We start from the raw sequence: 22,773 nt of genomic DNA, 5'->3' as shown, positions 1-22,773 counted from the left end.
GGGTCAATTGTAAATAAAAGTTGGGTGTTAGAGAAAGTGTAGTTAAATTAATTTAACTTTAAACGAAATGCCTCTGCCAGGGAAATTGAGTTTTCTCGGAATTTTTCTTTTTGGAAGTGGTTTTTGGTGTTGCTGGGCGAATTAAAGCATAAAATGTTTTTATTTTTTTTTATTTTTGCAGATTTGTGATTTTGGTCTTGCACGAGTTGCTGATCCAGAGCACGATCACACCGGATTTCTCACTGAATACGTAGCAACAAGGTGGTACAGGGCTCCTGAAATAATGCTCAATTCCAAGGTAAATCCAATTTTGTTTTTTGCAAAAATCTCACGGTTAACAGGAGGATTTTATGAACAGAGTTAAAGAAGGATAGATAAAGACTGAAATTTGAACGATTATCCCTATGGACATTTTTATAATTATAGGCATAAAAATCTTAAATTTCAAACTATAAATTCATAAAATATTCTTCAAAAGGCCGAATTACCTTTTGGGATAAAGTTTTCTAAGCAAAAACATTAAATAAATCGTTTTTAAGTTATAATTTTATGAGTAACTTGGGGAAAGGCTCATAATTTTGACTAGTTTCTTATTTTGGACACTTTGAGGGTAAAATTGGACACTAAAAGTAAATTGATTTAAATCATGGATTTTTATTCCAATATTTGATAAATAATGAATTCTAACTAATATTTGTTCTTGTTGGAAGATTTTAACACTAAATACGGTAAATTTTGAATATGATTTGAGTTGAAATTGTTTTGTTGAAAATTCAATGTAAGCAATTGCTTACGAGAAATATGACAGAACTTTATGTTTACTTCAGTCTTATTTAGCTGTGGTGAAGTACTAACAATGTTTTTTCGCTTTTTTTTTTATTTATAAATTTTATACGGCTACAGCGGATTGATTGATATTATAGTAAATTGTACTAATAAAATCTTGCTAAACAAATAATTAAAAAGAGAATCGCAATTTTTTAATATTGAAAAACTGGGTATCTCAGGTACTCAAAATTATTTCGGATAAATTTTGTGCATTTTACTGATCACCAAAAATATATTTTTATTACATTTTTAATGATTTGTTACGTTTTCTAGTACTTGAACAAAAAATAGAACATAATTTAAAATTTAGAATAATTAAAATATTGCATTAAATTCTCTACGTTTTTTTAAAATTATTTTTAAAGTATTCAGCTTCTTTAGGTTCCGCCCATAAAATAAGTCACGCCCCTGCAAGTGCTTATAAGGATTTAAAAATTAATTTATTGTACTTTTAATGTTTATTGAGGTATTTCTACTGCCCTTCTCAAAATAACGATCGCAAACAGTTAAATATTAAGTTGAAAATAAGAGAGACTTCCTATCGAAAAACAGGCCACGCCCCAAGAAGATTTACAAAAAGGCAAATAATATTGCAATTATTACACAATCTCAACTAAAATTCTTTACAGTAATTTCCTTTTGTTATTTGCTTCTTCTTCTGGTAAATGTCCTAATTCAAAACAATTTCCAGACGCTTTAACTTTGACAGAAGATTCAACACATTAAGTTCATATTTTTTCTGAAGAGAATTACATAAATTTGCTCCTTAACTCTTCTAGAATGTTACAGTTTAGTGAAAATTCTTTAAATATAATTTGAAAACTTCTTAAATAAAAGAAAAATACTCGAGTGTAAAATGCGTCTATTTGTGAGATCAAAATAACCGAGAACTTGGAAAACGGGCATAGTAGCACAACTGGTGGTGGTGGCCCGACAAGATTTCTCTTGTTAAGGGTGTGTTGATGCACTCGTAGCTCAGGATCAACTGTCTGTCGGCACAGAGCATTATACCATCGGAAGGCATGATCGCTCTTTGCTTAAAGATGCACACCCTTCACCTCCCACTCAGAGGGCTAACCCTAGGGACAAGGCACGTTGTGTACCCAATCAGTCTCTGGGAATTCATAATAACGGCAGGGTCTTTAGCCGCAGAACCGATTCGTCTTACATATTGGAAACAAATTAATCCAATTGGAGACAAGGGATAGTTTCTAACTGGAGACAAACAGTGGAAGTGAAACCGGCAGACGAAAGGCTTCCAAAACCTTGTTGAGTTGCTCCTGAGTGCAGAATTTGTTCTTATTCTTTGTTTTTTCTCCTTTCCTGTCTAAAACAATAAGAAAATCTCTCCAAAAAAATCATATTTCCGGGGTTTCCTATTGAAGCATTTGCAGACACTTCAGAAAAACCCTTTTTGTTCACGAAAAAGGTAATTATTTCATTTGAAAACTTCACGTACCGTTAACAATAAAGATTAGCACTTAATTTAATTAAAATTAGCCAGAAATATGACAGAAATGTTAAACGAAACGTATAAACAACAGTCACTTTATTGTGTTTTTCATTGGAAAACATGGTCGTTCAATGAAAAATTCGATGGTGAAAAGGTACACATTTAATTTTTCTTAAAAATTAACAAATTAAAATTTGTGAATATGAATGGATTTTCGCTTTTTTTTGGAGTAAAATTAACTAAATAATGAAACTGTGGTATAGAAAATATATAAATATAGTGATTTAGTACTGTATTTATCATGAAAACAGTGACGTTTCCATTTGGAATAGCGAAAAATTTCCATTTGGGGCAGGTTTTGAATTAGCTTAATTTACCCTACGGATAAAAAAAAATCACAAACAAAATCATAAATGCTTTTGTGGGTTTGTAATGCCCAACGCACAATAATTTTTGTTTTATAAACATGTATTTGACATTTCAATGAGAGGGAGTGAGATCTATATCTAGTCGTTTCTTTCACTCTCATAGACAATTTTGAAAACATGTTTACAAACAAAAGTTATTGTGCGCTGGGCATAACCAATAAAATGAACTAACTTTATGCAACATTTGAGCATGCTAAATAAATAAAATTAGTTGCAGTTCAATTAACTCATCCTGCTCGAAGGCATAGTCTCTGAGAAGCCTGAAAGTATTCTCCTACATGTTAAAGTGTTAAAAAAATACCTTGACAGCTTTCAGTGAAGGATCCTATGCAGAAATAATTTCAATCTTTTCAGAGAGATTAACACTTAGTCTTATACTTCGGGAGAGAAAACTGTAGAGAATAAAGTAAATAGAATAGTTTGACAAGAGATAAATCATAATATTGTTCTAGGTAGCATAGTTTAAGGGGGATTTTTAGTGTACCATCAGTACCATGCCATTTTGTCTGCTTCCCTGATGTAGCATCTAAATGTGAGATGTTTCTTCTGGAGTTTCTCTGAAATCAAAAATGTTTAAAAAGCATATAATAACTACTTTAGATGGAGTTTCTTCCTGAAAGTTTTCTGTTAGGAAAGAATTTCTGCTTATAAAAGTCTATGACTCTCGGGCAGAAAGAAAAGAGAAAAGTCAAAGTAATGAACTTTGATAGAAAAGTTATCTCTCTTTAAAAGTTCTGTTTTTTAACCCATTGAAAAGTATCACTTGATGATGAATTTAAAATGTCCCTCAATGGAATTCTTAGAACATATGAAAATTTGATACCTCTATAAAGAATCAAATTGATTGAACAGCAAAGGGTTTTAATGAATCTTTTGACAAGGTTTATTTGATCCCTTGAAAGAGCCACAAAATTGATTTTAAACGATAAAGGCTTTGGTACATTTCTTTGTTTTTCTTTGTGTCTGCCTTTCTCAGGGTTACACACAATCAATTGATATCTGGTCAGTTGGATGTATCTTGGCTGAAATGCTGAGTAATCGGCCTATTTTCCCCGGGAAGCACTATTTGGATCAATTGAATCACATTCTTGGGGTTCTCGGATCACCATCCGAGGAGGATTTGCAATGTATCATAAATGAGAAGGCACGCAATTATCTGCAGACATTGCCGTACAAGCCAAAGGTACCATGGGCTAAGCTCTTCCCCAATGCCGATCCACGAGCACTCGACCTGCTCGACAAGATGCTCACGTTCAATCCTCACAATCGATATTCGGTGGAAGAGGCCCTATCGCATCCCTACTTGGAGCAGTATTATGAGCCAGATGATGAGGTGAGTACTTACCATCTATTTCTTTTTTTCGTTTTACACGTACTGTGGCCAGGGGGAGGGATAGGTGGTGGATGCGAAATGAGAACATTTGTATCCAATATCGAAGAGGGTATTTGTCAAAGGTAGCAATTTCTGGAATTTAATTACATTACATCACAAGGATCATTTTTCCTTGAGGCCTGAGGGAAAGGTAAGGGTAAAGGCATCGTGAATAATTTGTAATGTAAAGAGATCCGTATCGTATTTGGATATGGTACAAATTATCATAATTATACATTGAGTAACTCTGTATCAATAAAATATTTTCTAAGAATTTTAGCACTAGAAATTATGAATAGACCAAGTTTTGTTTTTTCAAAATTTCCATTTATCCGGAGAGATTTTGCATTTTCAGCGAAAATTCAGCTCAAAGAATTGCAAGAGATATTCATGGGAATATCATATGTTAGAGGGATTTTACCTTAATAATAGCGTATGTAGCAGATTCAAATTCATGGTAACAAAGCAATTTATGAGAAAGTTCGAGAATTTCCTAAAGTTTTCTTCGTATAAATATTTTTTGTTCATCAGCTCATAACAGATTTAACCCAATTTTATATTCCAAAAGAAAATATTTCCAACGATGTTTGTTAAAAGTTTGCCAAATGCTGTTCTTTCTATTATTATGTTCTTTCTATTATTATTATTTCAAAAAGCTTTTAGCAAATCATGCATCAACAAAAACTTTTTAACTAACGATTGTCCAAATAATATTTTTTTTAAAGAATTTCTTCACAGATGCCTTTAACGTTTCTTCAAATCAATCTTTTTAAAGAGATTAACACTTAATCGTATACTTCGGGAGAGAAATCTATAGATAATTAGCTAAATAGAACATAAAAGAGATGACACAGCGTCACAGCCTTTTGGAATGCTCAAACTCACGAGATAGAGCTCTCCGTGAAATAGTTTTTCGCATGATGTTTTGATGCTTAGTGATCTACTAGAGATCAAGTTGTTTCATAGAAACACAAAAGCATTTCAAAATAAAAAATTGGTAAATAAATGATCATTTTAGATTTAGAATGTTCTGGCATGAGTTACAAGCATAAGGACAAACAGAAAATATAAACACGAAAAAGATAAGTCACTCACAGATATTTAACCGATTCATGAACTGAGTTATAGATTGGAAATAAAATATCTATCTATCTATCTATCATTCTACTGATTTCCAGACCACTTACACTTTGGTTTTAGAAAATTCAAGATGGCGATTTTTTTTAGGTCACAGGTATGTTTAAACGAAAAGTTCGCCTGGGCAACTTCTAAAACATATCCAAAAATAAAAGAAATCGTAAAAGCCGTTTTCGTGAAAAACGAAAAAAAACATGGTTTTGGAGAGGATGGAAGGGGTGAAGGGAAATAAAAATATTATTTATGTTCCTTGTGTAAACTTATGGGGGGGGGGGGGTCATCCGAAGATTCGAAGTTCGTTACCGTTTTGCCTCTAGATGGGTAACAAGTTTACGAACAGAAAAAAAATTAACTCTTTCCGGACCACAACATATCCAGCGAACGAATTTCAGTAAAAGTCACTTTATTGTAAGTCTTAGTGGTCAAATATGATACTTTTGTAGAGAAAGAATTTTTTCCGCCTCTGGGAAATTGGAAAACTCATGGGAACTCTCGTCCCCAAAAGAACGAAAAGGAGACAAACTTCAATTTTCCAAAAGTCAATAATATCAATTTTGTGAATTATTTTTGCGTGTCAAATGACTCCTTTAGAATGTTGATCACTAAAACAAGAAGAATTATTGACCAGTATCTTGTGGGATGTCCAGGAAGTGATCAAGAAGACACCAAATGCCTGCTTGCCAACAGATTCCTCAAAATATTTCACACAAAAACACTTTAAAACACATTTCTCTCAACACGATGTTATTGTAGACACACTAAGCTTTCTCAAAAGCATAAAAGACACTTCCTGGACAATCAGAATTCACCAAAATCAGGACGAATAGGAAAAACTTCCCCGAAAGCAATCTCTCGCGCTGCCAAATGTCAAAATTATCGGCCATATTGGCAAAAATGTCGCTCCCGCTTGGACTTTTCCCCATAGCAAAAGCAAGCGGTATAGGAATAACAAGCGAAAAATTCCTCGGAATTTTCCAGTATTTTTCCTTGAAAAAATCCATGGAAATTTTCCATTATAGGTTCCAAGGAAAATTTGATGGATTCTGGATTTTTTCTGTGGAATACAGTAGAGCTTCGCTATAGTCCATATTTGGTTCCAGATTTGACACTTGGGTCGTACTGTCCATGTCATTTTTTAAAATTATCAACGACTTTTAGTATTGAAGTTGCTCGACAGCTTCTACTTTCTTTGAGATTGTGGTACTTGTCTTCGCTCTCTTCATTATGGATCACAATTATCACAACTACTCAATAAAGTTTGCCAAAAATATTAAAATAATTATGACAACATTTCATGTCGCGTACTAAAAAGCATAACCTAACTTAAAATCATAACCGATAACTATAGAAATATCAGTGAATTTCGTGGAAATCAACGGTCGATAATATTGTGGACTATAGAGTGATCCGATCAGCCTAAAATTTTTTTGTACAATATAGCGGGAGCTGCTACTGTATATCCATGGATAAAAACCTAATAAAAATTTAAAAATGTATTATTTTTATATTCTATGCGGTCGTGGAAATTTTATGTGGAATTTTTTCCACACCTAAATAAAGTCGGATTGTATTGATAGCAGCTCTTAAAAATTTTACTGGATAGTATCACTTACAGGTTTTTATAATGGATTTAAACCCGAAAAGAGCGCTGATTAGTCAAGAATCTTTAACTTCTTATAAAAACGTTATTAAAAGTTTTGTTTTCTTGAAAGATAGCTCTGAATCACCGAGGTCAGTATGATCTTTAAAAGATTCTTATAGATCTCTGCTAATACTGGAAATCCAGATTTTGGGTATCTTTCTGTAGTACAAAAAGGACGCCTCTATCATGATACTTTCATCGCCAAAATTTCTAATCATCAATAAGTGACTTTTCTGCCACTTATGCTGTAAATATTTTATTAGTTCATCAATACCATATAGAATAAACCTTTCTTCCCGAAAAAGTAACGTCCTTACACTCCAAACTCATTTAAGTGTTTCTTTCAGACAATGTACACCGAACAATTTTTTGATAAGATAGGTTTCTCAGGTGGTTTTCCACACTTAAAGTTATTTGTAGCCAAAATTTGATGTAAATGCTTCTTGGTGTTAAGACCTTTGATATGTGATCCTACTGATCCCATTTATTCAGACCTAGCCCCTTAAAAATGTGATCTTTCAAGAAAACAACGAGTTTTACAATGGTGAAAAGGAATTAAAGGTTCTTGACTAATCAGCGCTCTTTTCGGGGTTAAATCCATTATCTTGTAGGTGATACTATCTAGGTAATTTTTTGAGAGCTGCTGTCAGTACAGTTTGACTTTAGCGCTGAAACTGCCATAAAATGGGTGTGGAAGGTAATTACTGCAGCCGCTTCAAAAACTATATGTCAGGATTACAAATCGCTTCACGACCGCATAGAATATAAAAATAATATATTTTTAATTTTTTTAGGTTTTTATTAAAAAATTAATGACCAACATAATTAATGGTAGTGAGCGAATGGTAGTGAGCGCGGCTCACTACCATAGAAAAAGTTGTTATACAGACCTATATTGTACAAAAAAATTTAGGCTGATCGGATCTACACACGACCCACACCACCCATTTTATGCAAACTTCTTAATTAAATTTCGCTGGGTGTATGTTTTACTAAACCAGCAATAACGAATTAACACTTTATGCAATAAAAAAATATTTTAAAAAAAAATTCTTCCTAAAATATATATTAAATGACATAAAAAGAGTATTATTTTAGGTTGGCGAGCTATTTAATGTAATCACTTCACTATTATCTACACGAAACGCAGTGTCGCATAATTAATTATATTATAATTGCCACATGAATCACTAAAAATGTTTGCGGAAGGTTTGGAAATAAATCAGAGGCGTGCAAGAACCCTTGAAACCGAATAAACGTCAAAAGAAACATGTACATCTATAGTCAAAACCCTAATAGAACAAACTTATTTTGACGTTTATTCGGTTTCAACGGTTTTTGCACACCTCTGAAATAATTATCCACGTTGTCACACCACCATTTTATTTGTTTGACATTCGATAAAAATTGTGGAAAAAACCATGGGAAAGCCTGTGGAAAGATAGTAGAATTTTCCATAGGATTTTCCTAGCTTAAAATCAAGCGAAAATAAAAATAGCTCAAAGTTTGTTTTTTTTTTTGTGAGAAGCAACTGATTTTTTTCGAATAGGTTTCATACGCCCAAAAATAGGGAAAATTAAATCGTAGTTAACCTCAATGGGGGATTTCAATTTCGCCAGGGAGATTTCGAATCAAAATATCCTGGTATAAGCGGGCTTTAAAAGGATGAAAGCGCAATAGAATTGAAAGTCTAGCGTAGCTTCCCAGCATTTTAATTGATCGAAAGGAAATTAATAGATACAGTGGGACTTCGATAGAGTCAACCCCCGATAGAGTCGTCAATCTCCAATAGAGTCAACAGCTATTTTTTTACTCTACGGACTCCGATAGAGTCAACTTGGACCCAAATTGACTTCCATAGAGTCAACTTTTCTTTTTTATTGAACTACCAAAATTACATGATTTTATTATGATTGACTATGATCTTCCGAAAAAAAAAACCGTATGACTTGTTTTCCTGCAATAATAAAAAAACGATTTTGGCGGTGAAGGGGAGGGGTAGGGAGAAAATGAGAGTCATATTAATAATCTTCAGGTTGACTTATTAGGGGTCATCTGAAGACATCAAGTCGATATTTATTTAGCGCCCATATTACAGAACACGAACAAAAAATGAGAAAAATTGGTTTTATTGCTCTTTTTGTGAAGTTTAGAGCCAGTTAAAAGAGCTATCAATCTCTTCTTTTATACAATAAAAGTTAAAAAAAAATCTATTGAGCTCGAGTGTATGCATTAATAAATAAAATTCTAGACAGAAAAAAATATTTTTTAAAAATGTTCGTAAATATTTGTGAATTCCTATGGGGGAGTTACGAAATGCTCGTGAATCGTATAACCCACAAACAAGTTGGGAAAAGTTTGTGCTTTCTTCACAAACATTGTTCGTAACATGATCATTTGACGAACATTTTTTGTACTTTTACAAACATTTGTCCGTAAACACACAAAAAATGTTCGTAAAATTTTGACGTTTGTTCGTAAAAGTCTGTTTTTCTGTCGAACATTTTACGAACAAATGACAAAATTTTACGAACATTTTTGTGTGTTTAGGAACATTTACGAACAAATGTTCGTAAAAGTACAAAAAATGTTCGTCAAATGATCATGTTACGAACAATGTTTATGAAAAAAGTACAAACTTTTACGAACTTGTTTGTGGGTTGTACGATTCACGAGCATTTCGTAACTCCCCCATAGGAATTCACAAACATTTTTACAAAATATTTTTTTCTGTGTAGTTAACAAAGTTAATTACATCAGAATTTTCAATAATTAAATATCTACCGGAGCTCTTCTAAAAAAAATTGAAAAAAGAAATCTTTAATACACCATTTCCGTATATTAACATCATGGGTGGACCTCAATATTACCACATGAAGAGTGATTTATACTCAAGATATTTACTAATAATAAAAAAATTCCGTAAGATCATTCCTTTATCTCCAACTTTTGCCCAAACATATGATTTTTTTTTTGGATCAGAGGTTGTAGAATTTATGGTTTAATTAAATAATATTCGACTATCGTTTTGATTTTATCAATGATTTAGTACAAACATAAAATAATACACCTTTCTATCAAAATTTCATATTTTAATAATTTTTTTCGGACTCCAATAGAGTCAACGAATCCAATAGAGTCAACAGGCCTGGAAATAATTAGTTGACTCTATCGAGGTCCCACTGTATTTCAAAATTGAACAAAAAAACGTATTTGAAATATGATTTTACAAAGATTTTTCAGCGTTTTAATTATCTTCTGGGTGAGTGACTGGGGTAGAAGAAAAAAGATAAATAATTCTGTTTTAAAAGATGAATAATTTGACGTGTGACTGTCTCATTTCTCTGCAAAGAGTTAATATGCAAAAGAATAAGAAAATCAGGAAAATTTTGCTGAGATACAGAGTAAACCCTTCGAGACATTTATCCCTCATCATTCGATAGTATGCACGTTTTGTTCGGTTGCTGAGATTAAAAAACAAAATTGATTTCTTTTTTTTTCCTTCTTTTTGTCTTTGACTCGGTGCTCGTCTTTTGCCAGCCAATATCCGATGAACCGTTCAGCATTGCCATGGAATTGGATGATTTACCAAAAGAGACACTCAAGCAACTCATCTACGAGGAAACATTGCTGTTCAAGGAGAAGAATCCCGATCCGGTAGTTACGTAAGCATTATACTGAGGTCTTTTCCGCAACAATTTGCGATGATGACGGAGGATGGTTAATGGGGAGAAAGGAGCAGCTGGTGAAGAGGTGAGTCTAAAATATTGATGGATTTTCATGATAAGGAAGCATGCTTGAGAATAATGTTGTATACGTTATTGAGAATTAATTGATTGTGGTTGATTCTGCGCTGCAGCAAAAAAAAAAGAATCGCAAAGACATCAGAAATTTTAATAGAAAATGAGAAAAAGGAGAAACTTTTAATGAAAATGTGGTTATTAATTGTGTAAAAACAAAAATTAAAAAAAGAATAAATCTGAAGAGAAAAAGAACCCCTCCTTCATCAAAATATTGATAGACAATGTTTAAGAAGGGAGGAGATGAGAAGAAAGTGAAATATTTAGAAAGAAAACAATCAGAATGAATAAATTTTCTTCTGATGTTGTGCCATTTTTGAAGAGAAAAAAAAATACTGGAAAACATTTTTTTGCGAAAAAGATTTCAATGTGCATGCCATTTATCCTTCTTCCCCTCGCCCCCCCCCCCCAAAGTATTTACACAAGATATCCCAAAAGAAGATGGATAATGAGAAAAAAATGTAAAAAACAATTCAAATGAGATACTAATAATGTAACTTTTCAATTGAGCATTAAAGTGTAAGTGTGTTTTTTGCCAATTTTTGAGGATTCCTTCGGATTATCGTAATTTTGAGAAAATCTCTCATTTTGCAAGAACGGTAGCATTAAATCGTCAGGAAAAATATCTAGAGGAAAAATTAGCCACGCCCACTTTAACAGACTCGAGGGGTTGACAACTGCGCAAAGTAAGATATCACAGATAGGCCGAACTATTCAAAAAATATTTTCAATATTTTTAGCCGCTTTTAATATATTTTAATATTATTTGGTATAATTTGAGGAGCACTTTTCTAAATTTTCAGAAAGATTGGCTGATAATTGTGGTCTACAGAAATTTCCAAAGTCCCTTAGGATGATTTGCTAAAAGTCGGACAGCGCTGAATGTCGGACACATCGAAAGTCGGACGAAAAAAGGCATGCTCCAGCATGCAAACACATTATCAAATTAAGTTGTTCCTTAATCCTTTAAGCTGGCTATACATTAGACATAATTTATTGAAATATTTCTTTTCAATGTCAAATATTGACAAGGATTGCTTCCACATTGCAAAGATTTATTGACATAAATGTTTCAATATTGAAGAAAATTGTCCAGTGTGTAGGCAAATATTGAAATATTTGCTTCAATATGGAACATTTTATTCAATATTTTATTTCATTATTTTGAATGGCTACAAACTAGGCTCAATTATGCTAATAAAAAATTTCAAAGTCACATTTAAATAAAATTTCAAAGAAATTCTAAATATCAAATTGATTTCATATTTCCTTCAATATTTTTTAATGGTCAGGAATCTTCTGCCTTCAGAACATCACAGAATTGCCGGATTTTCCTTGTTCATGAATGAAAACACATCCAAGATCAAAATCCAAGTCCAGACACATCTCTCCTGCTTCGTCCAGAAAATCCCAGATTCTTGGAGTTTGGTTATATATTTTGTTCAATCTCCTCAAGAACCCAACTTGGTCAGCACTAATCACCTGCTTCCTCCAGAAAATCTCAGAACTTCTGGGATTTTCTTGTTCATTATGACCAAGACACTTCAGATACATACTGTGGTCAGAGGATTCCTGGAGCTTCCTCCAGAAATTCCAGATCTTCTGGGATTTTCTTGTATATTATGCCCAAAACACTTCAGATACATTCTGTGGTCAGAGGATTCCTGGAGCTTCCTCCAGAAATTCCAGATCTTCTGGGATTTTCTTGTTCATTATGCCCAAAGCACTTCATAATATAAGTATAATTTTATGATACGAATTGGAATCATACAGAGGGAACGAAGGCTTGTGGTTGTGGCCATCCAGTCCTTTTGCTAGCGATGGTAAACTTCCTACGGTATGATACGACGCATGATCCTGAAAGTCTGTGAGAATTCAAGTTATTAATTCTATTTGGCTTTTGTTTCCAATCTGAAGTGTTTTTAATATAAAAGAAAATCCCAGAAGATCTGGGATTTCTTGGAGGAAGCTCCAGGAATCCTCTGACCACAGAATGTATCTGAATTGCTTTGGGCATAATGAACAAGAAAATCCCAGAAGATCTGGGATTTCCTGGAGGAAGCTGGAGAAATCTTCTGTCCAACTTGGTTATGTTTGGGTGTTCTTGACAAAATACGGAAGAAAATCCCAGAAGATCTGTGAATCCCTGAACTAGACTGGTGTTTTTAATATTGAAGTTTTAATATTGAAGTAAATTTGTTCAGTGTGTAGGCAATGATTGAAATATTAGTTTCAATATTCGCTTCAATATTGAAGTTTCTTTTCAATGTCACTTTGAAATGCTATTATTTCAATAATTTGTCTAATGTGTAGACAGCTTTAAGCACGCGAGGGTAAGAAAAAAGCGTTTTTTCTTACCCTCTGAGTCGCGTCGTCCTAAACTCCTGCTCTTCCATATCTCCTTAAGCGGAATTCTGTAACAGTATGACAATGTCATATGACATTCTTAAGAATTTTTATGTTGTAAATTCGAAAAAAATATTTGAAAATCAGATTTATATCACTTCCTAAGACCTTCACAGAGCTTCTTGCAATGTCTATTCGATGCTTATTGGCCATTAATATTGTTTTATTCCCAAATTTATCACGAAAATTTGTCATATGAGATTGTCATATCGTTAGAAATTTCCCCTACTGGGGACGTTTCCTACTATTCAGTGTATCTTCAGTACACCAAGGTGTTTTCAGCTACATCTCTGTGTGTCCATGGCTTCTGAGCATTCCTTAGTCCTAGGGTGTTCTTCTCCTTTACTAGTAGCGAAATAAGTCAATTTAACGGACGAACTTCTTCTCTGTCCGGGGGGCAGATGAGCGATTTTAGAAGCTGTTAGAAGGGGGGGGGGGTTCAAAAATCAGTCCTGGGCAAATCGAGGAGGATCTCCAGAGTACCAAAAAGACAGAGAAAACTCCCTCTGTCTCAAAGCAAAACTTGCAATTGCATACATATGTGTTACTCTCAAGAATTATAGCCTTAGGGCGAAAAATCATAAATACACAGAGTGGATCGGGTCGACTAATTAAACTGCAATTTTTTAAAACGCTGTATTTTATTTTATTTTTCTATTCTTTGGGACTCTGAGTAACTAAAGGAAAATAGGGACACTGGACACTTTGAGAAAACCAATTTTGACCGATTTTGATTTGCATTCGACGGCAATGGAGATCATTGTACGCTCGAAAACATTAAGCACTTCTTGGCTAATATTTGTTGGTGTGCGATTTCTTTGACGGTGTCGTGTCCTAACGTCCACTCCCTTTCTTGAAAAACATACTATTTTTCGGTCATCCATTTCTTACACCAAGAATAGCGTAATAAGCTAGTGGTACGTGGAGATTTTATTATTGGATCTTTGGGAGTATAAATTGTGGAAGAATCGTTTGTTCCTAGAAAAGTTCATAATTCTTATTCAGCCAAATATTCAACAATTTTACCATTATGATCGTGAAGAAATAATTGCAAAAGTTATTGTGGCCAATTTTTTGGCCAAACCGTTGAAGATAGCGGACCAAAAGGACCAGATTCTGGAAGCTAATAAACTAAGCTTTTCTCTAATATCTATCATGTCCATTGATCTTTAACAGAAACCCTCTAATAAATACGGTTAATCGGTTCGTTCCCTTTTAGAGCCAGGGAAGACGAGTGGACTAGACAAGCTTTTGACAGCTAATTAGTTTGTTTTTTTTAATGGTAGCTTATACAATTAAACTCAAGGCGAGATTATTTACCCAAAACTCAGGAAATATTCTCAAAATTCACGAAAATAAGATGAAGAATATTGAATAATGAAGAACATTTCGTTGATTCCTAATAACGGTTTTTCAAGATCAAAGGTTAAAAATACATTAGAGAGCGCATTTATCAGGCGAATGTGGTCATATTTTGGGTTAGTTGGAAAGGTCTTGAAATTACCGATAAAACTGAACCGGTTCCAATCGGTCCTGAATCAGTAATGAACCGGTTCATAACCGATAAATACCTTTTATACGAAATTCAATTAAATTGCTCCTGAGGTGTATTTTGGAAAGTATTTTGAGTGATTTATAAATCGGTTCTAATCAGTTGTGAATAGGTAATGAACCGATTATTTACCGATAAGTAATTTTTGTTCGAATATTCGATTTTTATTACTCTAAACTATTTTGTAAAATCTATTGAGTGATTTATGAATCCATTTAAATCGGTTAAGAATCGGTAAACGGTAAATGATGCGAAAGTATTTTTGAGATATAGCATCTAAGTCACGAGTTCGAGGATTTTGCAAAGCCTGGGATGCTTTGTCACCCCTTTTTACTTTTCAAATCGATCTTTGAATTTCTAAACTCTACTTGGGAATGGTAAGATTACTTATAAAGCTCTTTACAAAAGATTCAAAACGGGTGAACGATAATTTCTCTTCAGTTTTTATAAGGGGCGTGGCCTATTTTTTTGCGAATGAAACTGCTAATCCCACTTCTGATTGAAATTGTGGGAAGGTCATAAGAAGATCTAATACTACCTTTCTGCAAAAAGTTTTTTTTTAAATTACGATGAAGTAAGATAACGCCTCAATTTAATCTAAATTGGCACAATTGTTATTTAATTGATATAAAATAATAAATATATATATATACAAATATTTGGGAGAGAGACAATTTTTTCAATATGACAAATACTAAATTTAAATGAGAGAACAATTGAGAAAACTAATTTAAAAAAAACAAACTTCATACACTCAGGCTGAGTGCTTGTTATTGTAAAACAAAAAAAATCTATATTGAAATTTTTGGAGTGAAAAGAAACAAGGAAAACATTTACGAAAAGTTAGGATTTATAAAAATTAAAAAAGAAAATGTGAAAAATTATTTAGTCTTTAGAAAAAAAATGCTAGTTTAAAAGAAATTTGAAGATTTTATTGCTATTTCTTTGCGAAAGAAAAAACTACACAAAATTCTCTTAAAAAAAATATGAGTGTGAGGGTTGACAATGGGAAAAAGATGGGAAATGAAGAAGAAAAGGAGGTTAGCTGAGTTTTATTAGGTATTTATGAACATCCTTTTTCCAACAAAAAAAAGATCACTCTTTTGTTCATTTTTCGTGCTCTTGGATAATCAAAAAATTCACTTGGGAACGATACGAAAAAAAAAGAACGCCAAACAAGAAGAATAAAAAAGTTATGTTTTAGGTCAAGAAAGTATGAAGAAGGAAAGGACATCCCTTCTATTTTCTAAATGAATTTTGTCACTTGATTTTGTTCTTCTTTCTCTCTTATTATTGTGTACCTGAGGCAACAATGTTCCAATGAACAAACAATTGCAAAAGAGATTTTCCCAGAAATAAAAAAAAGACTCATTTTTTTTCTTTTATATTTTCTCTGGCCAATGGAATCGAAAAGAAAAAAAAATTGATGAGAGAAAATATTTTGGGCAATATTAGGTGGAAAATAAAAGAAAATAAACTGTTAGATTAAATTTAGGTGAAGAATTTAGTTGGATATATATACATATTTTTTTTTTATTTAGACGGGAGGGAATTATTTGGAAAATAAATAATAAATTGAGGGAGGACGATGAAAAATAAGCCCACCATATCACTCAAATATTGTGACAATTTTTACAAGAATAGACAGAGAAAATCACAATTTCCTCTTTTAAACTTAAAGTATTCCAATCGTCGGGAGAGACTTTTTACTGCTGTGTTCAAAAACTTACTGCTAATGCAAAACATTAACAGTTTCTATACAAAATCGGCAGGAGAAGTAATGTTTCTTATATGCATTGCAATTGAATAAAATCCAAAAAGCTTCTAAAATTTCACTTCTTCAATCCCTAAAATGTTAAGAATTGTTCAAATTTAGTAAACTAGATTGTTTCAGCGCTAGTACTGCCCTCGGGCGATGGACACGGGAATAACATTAATTATCAATAGTAAGTACTTACCAGAGTTTTCGAATGCAATTTTTGAGTTTGTGAATAAGTTTTATAATTAATAAATTAATTAAACTTTAAAATACTGCTCGAACTCCACAAAGAAACCAGCGAAAAGAGCGAAGTAACCACTTATCGCCATATTTAGGAAAAAGAGGAATTGATTTTATTATTACTTTTGAACTCTTATTACAGAATAACTCAAATTTGACACAAAACTACTTGGATGTATTGGCACTAGCGTCGTGAAAAAAATAGTCCTACAATTAAACGCTTGACTACTTAAAAATCTCATTTTTATTAACAAAGCAAAAATAACTACTTCGTCGCCACTTTTCACCACTTTTCGCCAGTTTTGTAACCACTTCTCGCCACCCACTTTTAAAGGTCCAAGCTCGATTATTTTACGCAATGTTAATAAAAAGAATTAACAGCTCTCTCCGATATCCGGTTGACGTGGGGACAAAATGACAATTGGGTTTTTTCAATCTGGTCAACGGTTTTTCTATTTCCCGCTGTGTGAACTTATTTTCTGTCCAAAAACAACAGAAATTTCTTCGATGGTGCGCTTATGTTTCATTTTGTACCACAATTAAGTATCAAAGACTTTGATAAAGTGAAAATAACATTTTAATTCATGCTGGGCAACTCAGAAAAACTTCGTTCTGCAATTCCGCAATTTTTCTTCTTCTTCCTTTTTTAACGGCCATCCATCGCTAGCCGCACTAGCGATCGTACCGGTGATTAACCAAAGTTATCAAAATTTGTCTCGAGTAATCGAAGTCTCACACCCGTTACCTAATGGCTGCTTCAGAAACGGTTATTTCAAATCTCTACATTTTATTGCAAAAATTGAGGAAAATATACTTCTTGAAGTGAACAAATATTTTTTTCATAAATAATAAATAATTTTATTGCCCTCAGCTGAAAATCCCATAGTAAATTTTTTTTTTGGGCTCAAGAAAATTCTGGAGCAATTTATCAAAATATGCAGAATTTTTGATCGGGAATATGTTTAATACACCTATTTAATCATTCTTTATAGACAGCATACCCTCGCAGTATTTATATATATAAAAAAAAATGAAAATCGTGATTATAAATTCTACCATGTTGATAATTTTAGAGAAAATATTCCAAGCTAATTTTGACAGAACATCTTGAGGAAAGTGCCGAAAGTTCATGAAATTTTCTATAGAAATTCTGTAGAAAATTCTGCAGAATTTTCATACAACGATCGGATCCGCCTTAGAGCAAAATTCTGCAGAATTTTCGGCAGTTACATTTTCAAATCTGACGACTCTGCAGAATTCTGCAGAAATTGCCGAGTGAGAAGCTTCATGTTTCGTCAAAAATGTTTTGAATTGATTGACCGTCAGTGTTTGGCAGCTGTCAGCCGGATATCGAAGTGCCGGATATCGAAGAGAGCTGTGTACATTCAGCATTTCTTTTTCCTCTTGATCATCTTATTATTACTCGCTTTAATTAATTTTTCTTCACTTTAATTTCACAAATAAAATTATACAAATTTTATGTATTCCACAAGTGTAATTAAATATTCAATAGACAAATTATTTATCCAGAAAAGTATATTTTGCTTGATGAAAATTTGATGACACTTAGTGTCTTTCCTCTGACCTCTTTTGACGCCTGACCTCTTCTTTTTGAACGTGCTAACAACGATTTTTTCAAGGTCAAAGGTTAAAAAGGCACTAGAGAGCGCATTTATAAAGCGGATGGGATTATGTTTGGGCTCATTGGAAAGGTCTTGGAATTCCTGATAAAACTGTACCGGTTCCAATTGGTTCTAAGGCCATAATTAACCGGTACATAACCGATAAGTAATTTTTGCCGAAATTCATTTATATTGCTCCAGACGCTCCATAGGTGTATTTTGGGCAATTTTTTGAGTGGTTTATAAATCGGTTCGAATCGGTTCGAATCGGTTCGAATCGGTTGCGTACCGGTAATAAACCGATCTATAAACGATAAGTAATTTTAGTTAGAAAATCAATTCTATTACTCTTGGAACTATTTTTGTGGGATCTTTTGAACAATTTATAAATCGGCTTAAATTGTTTGAGAATCCATAAACCGTAAATAATGCAATAGTACTTTTGAGGGATAGCATCTAAGTCACGAGTTCGAGCAGTTCGTAAAACAGACCTGTGCTCGTTAAAAGTCGTGTAGTATCGGAAATTTTGTGTTGATATTTTTAATGGAAATTACAGATAGCCATACTGGTAACACTAATCCCGCTCATTCACGGTGCCATGATAAATATTTTTGCGCCAAAAAGACATAACAGACATAAAAACTCAGGGGGGTGACATTACCTCTGAAAAATGCGACCAGTTTTAGTGTAAATTTTTCCCTGTTTTTGTACACATTTCACGAGATACCTCCAAAACTACGTAGGTTGCCAATTTTTGGTTTTTGGTTGCCTTTTTGTTATTAAATTGGCTTTTATTTTGTATTTGTAATTTTTTGACAATTCACTCTACAATGACAGAAAACAGATAATAAACTTAAAAGTTTTTTCGGCATGCTAGAAACATATGGGAAACATAGGAAACGTCATGCCCCTGTAAAAACTCATATTGAAAGAAATTGTCTTCTTGATATCTTTGTCGGAAGACGGATAGCTGTTCACTAAACACCCTTTTACTTGAATCTTGCGGAAATATGAAGAAGTTTAAAGAAAATATCATTTCAAATGACAAGCATCCTAAATCGCGCGCAATTCAACTGTTAGAGAGATAGAGACACAAATAACTCACTTGACAAACGTCTGGCGGCGCTGCGGTTGCAAAAAAATCTCTAAAATGCGACAAAATATTTTCTTCTCTATTTTATCCTTATTATCAGGTTGTGTCCCTTCTTGTAATATGTACTTTTGCATTCCTTATTAACCAAAATAATGTTGTACAAAAGGGGTTTTTCTCAAACCTATCCTGAATTTTGGGACAGCTCAAAAGAGTATGAGTCTTCCAGCTCAAAATTTCATCCCAATCTTTTTGTTGTAATTTCGACAATTATTCACAATTAACCCAAATAACTGCATTCAAATAAATTATTAAAAGGATTTTCTTTTGAAAATGACTTAACTCTTAAGGAATTAAACAGTTTTCACATTAAAAATTCTCTCATTTTCTCTACATGAATTTTCGCGGCATTTCGAAGAATGCCAACAGGCACCACCAAATTCACTTCGGCTTTTCTTTTAGCTCAGGCCTGTACGTAAAACATGAGACGCTTTGCCACCCCTTTTTTTTAAAATGAAGTAAAATTTTATTTAAAAGTATTTGAAGGAGATTACTTCCTCGTAATTAGCTGCACATGGTTCGCGATTTTCAAGTCCTCATACAAAGTTTTGAAATATATTTAAATATTAAGTCTTTAATGTGCTGTAAGTCACTCAAACCTTACTAATATTTGAACATTTTGGGATATTTCTTGTAGAGAGCAAAGTTTCACTTTTAGAAGTGTTTTAAAGTGAAGCAAAGTTTTAGAACTTACAAGAGAATCTGTCAAAGTAAAATTTCAACTATAATTAAATTCTTGCTTAAATTGAAAATTTATGAATAAAGTGAATGGAATAAAGCAAAAGTACAATAAAAGTCGACATTTTTTGAACACAGCGGTATTGACTTTCCTAAAAAAAAAAAAGAGAAAAAGTTTACCAGGAAAACCGTAAATGCGACAACAATTTTCTGAAACAATCAATAATGCGCACAATTTAAAAATAAAAGAACAACAGTTGAGAGTGAGATACAATAAAAGAGGAAATTCGCAGAAAACTGAAAATAAAACAGAATAAAAATAAATAATAAAATAAATTCCAATGATCCATCGGAAGGTGGAAAACATGATAAATTGGCACATATAACTCCATTTATTTTTCAATTTTATTTTATTTTATTTTATATACTTTTTTTATTATGTTTATTTGTCTTTGAAAACCATTTGCGAGGGGTTTTAATTAATAAAATTGCTATATGTTGATATTCTGGATAATATTTCAAGTTAATTATTTCAGTCTGTTTTCTTGCAATCCATGCAAAATCAATCAATGGAAAAAAATAGAAAAATGCGATATCAGTCATTGACAATCGGTAAAGAAAATCTGCAATATTGATAGTAGAAAAAATCAGAGATAATGAAAGAGCCAGAAAATATTTCTGTATTGATTTTTAAATAAATTTTCCCAGAAATTTTGAATTAAGTACCAAAAATTTCTAATTACTGCATCAAATTAATCTGTGTCTCATTGAATTTCTCTTTCGAATATTCAAAATAGACTTTTAGAGAGCGTGATTACATTTAAAAAAAAAGAAGAAAAATAGGAAGAAGAATAAGAGAAAAAAAGTAATTCTACATTTTGAGACTATAAATGTTCAAAGTTTTTAAACATATTTTATGTATAAATTGAAGAAAATATTAATCTTGTTAAAAATGAAGAAAAAAAATCCATCATTGAGATGAACATTATTATATTTTCTTTCTTTAACAAATTAAGCTATCTCGATGTTGATACATGCATATTAAAAAAAAGTGAAATAATTAAAGAGATTTAAAGAAAAAAAAATGTCTCTAAATGTGGTTTTAACTAAATGGCATTTGTACTTATAATTGTAATTATTTAAATTAAAGTAAAATGATCATAAAACAATTACCATTGAAAAGATTTAAATATTAAAAAAAAGAGATGAAAAATAAATAAAATGAAACAAATCAAGTATTGTGTAATTCATGATAATAATTGTGTAATTCTCCCCCTCAAAACTTTAATCAGCCTGTGTGTTTGTTGTGTAAATAAAAAAAAGAAGAAATAGACAAAAGAAGAAAAAAAGAAATTTAAAAAAAACATCCTACTTATAAGAGAAGAAAAACAATTTAAGATAAATCTTTTGTGGATTATTTTTCTGGTTAATTGAAAGAAAAATAAAGTTGCATCAGAGATTTTGTGCTTAAGAAGAAATTCCACAAATTTTGAGGAAAAAAAATAGATTCAGACAAGAAGAGGAGTTTAAGTGATTAAGGAAAAAGATATAAACGAAATGGTTTTAAGAGAGAACTTGTGGAGGATTGAGAGATAATTGTTTTTATTTTTAATCTATATTCTATCAATTATTGTACAATGTAATAAAATGCAATGTTATTTTATTCATTCAAAAATAAATAAGATGAAAACAGTCAACATTTAGTTTTTCTATTTCCATTTCCATCAAAAGCCGCATTTCTCAATATTTCTGGGTGAAATCATCAACGAATACTTAAAATGGTTCTACTACTTGATTTTCATTCCGAAATTTCCAAAATCTCGACAAGAGATTTTGCAAATTCTGCAACGGAAATCAATTAGTAGGACCATTTCAAGTATTCTGTGTGAATTTCATCCAGAAATATTGAGAATTACGGTTTTTAGGGCAGATTTTCGATTTTTTGAAAAAACTGTAAGGGGTTAGCCTATCGATTTTTTTGGTCAAAAAATTTTTTGTCGAGATTTTGCAAATTCTGCAACGGAAATCAATTAGTAGGACCATTTCAAGTATTCTGTGTGAATTTCATCCAGAAATATTGAGAATTACGGTTTTTAGGGCAGATTTTCGATTTTTTGAAAAAACTGTAAGGGGTTAGCCTATCGATTTTTTTGGTCAAAAAATTTTTTGTCGAGATTTTGCAAATTCTGCAACGGAAATCAATTAGTAGGACCATTTCAAGTATTCTGTGTGAATTTCATCCAGAAATATTGAGAATTACGGTTTTTAGGGCAGATTTTCGATTTTTTGAAAAAACTGTAAGGGGTTAGCCTATCGATTTTTTTGGTCAAAAAATTTTTTGTCGAGATTTTGCAAATTCTGCAACGGAAATCAATTAGTAGGACCATTTCAAGTATTCTGTGTGAATTTCATCCAGAAATATTGAGAATTACGGTTTTTAGGGCAGATTTTCGATTTTTTGAAAAAACTGTAAGGGGTTAGCCTATCGATTTTTTTGGTCAAAAAATTTTTTGTCGAGATTTTGCAAATTCTGCAACGGAAATCAATTAGTAGGACCATTTCAAGTATTCTGTGTGAATTTCATCCAGAAATATTGAGAATTACGGTTTTTAGGGCAGATTTTCGATTTTTTGAAAAAACTGTAAGGGGTTAGCCTATCGATTTTTTTGGTCAAAAAATTTTTTGTCGAGATTTTGCAAATTCTGC

At 32.2% G+C, this 22,773-nt stretch overlaps 1 protein-coding gene across 1 annotated transcript in view; it reads left to right on the top strand.

The window, feature by feature from the left end:
* Positions 1-21,764, top strand: part of LOC129807881 (mitogen-activated protein kinase ERK-A) — a 67,323-nt gene extending 45,559 nt beyond the window's left edge. Inside the window, exons 5-7 of the mRNA XM_055857478.1 lie at positions 182-298; positions 3,686-4,042; positions 10,401-21,764. Coding sequence (XP_055713453.1) covers positions 182-298; positions 3,686-4,042; positions 10,401-10,529 — 603 coding nt within the window. The 3' untranslated portion in view covers positions 10,530-21,764. The remainder of the gene's footprint in view (positions 1-181; positions 299-3,685; positions 4,043-10,400) is intronic.
* Positions 21,765-22,773: the final 1,009 nt, after the last annotated feature.

Source organism: Phlebotomus papatasi, chromosome 3 (assembly GCF_024763615.1).
Source record: "Phlebotomus papatasi isolate M1 chromosome 3, Ppap_2.1, whole genome shotgun sequence".
Taxonomy (NCBI): Eukaryota; Metazoa; Arthropoda; class Insecta; order Diptera; family Psychodidae; genus Phlebotomus; species Phlebotomus papatasi.
This window is presented reverse-complemented; position numbering and strand designations above follow the sequence as displayed.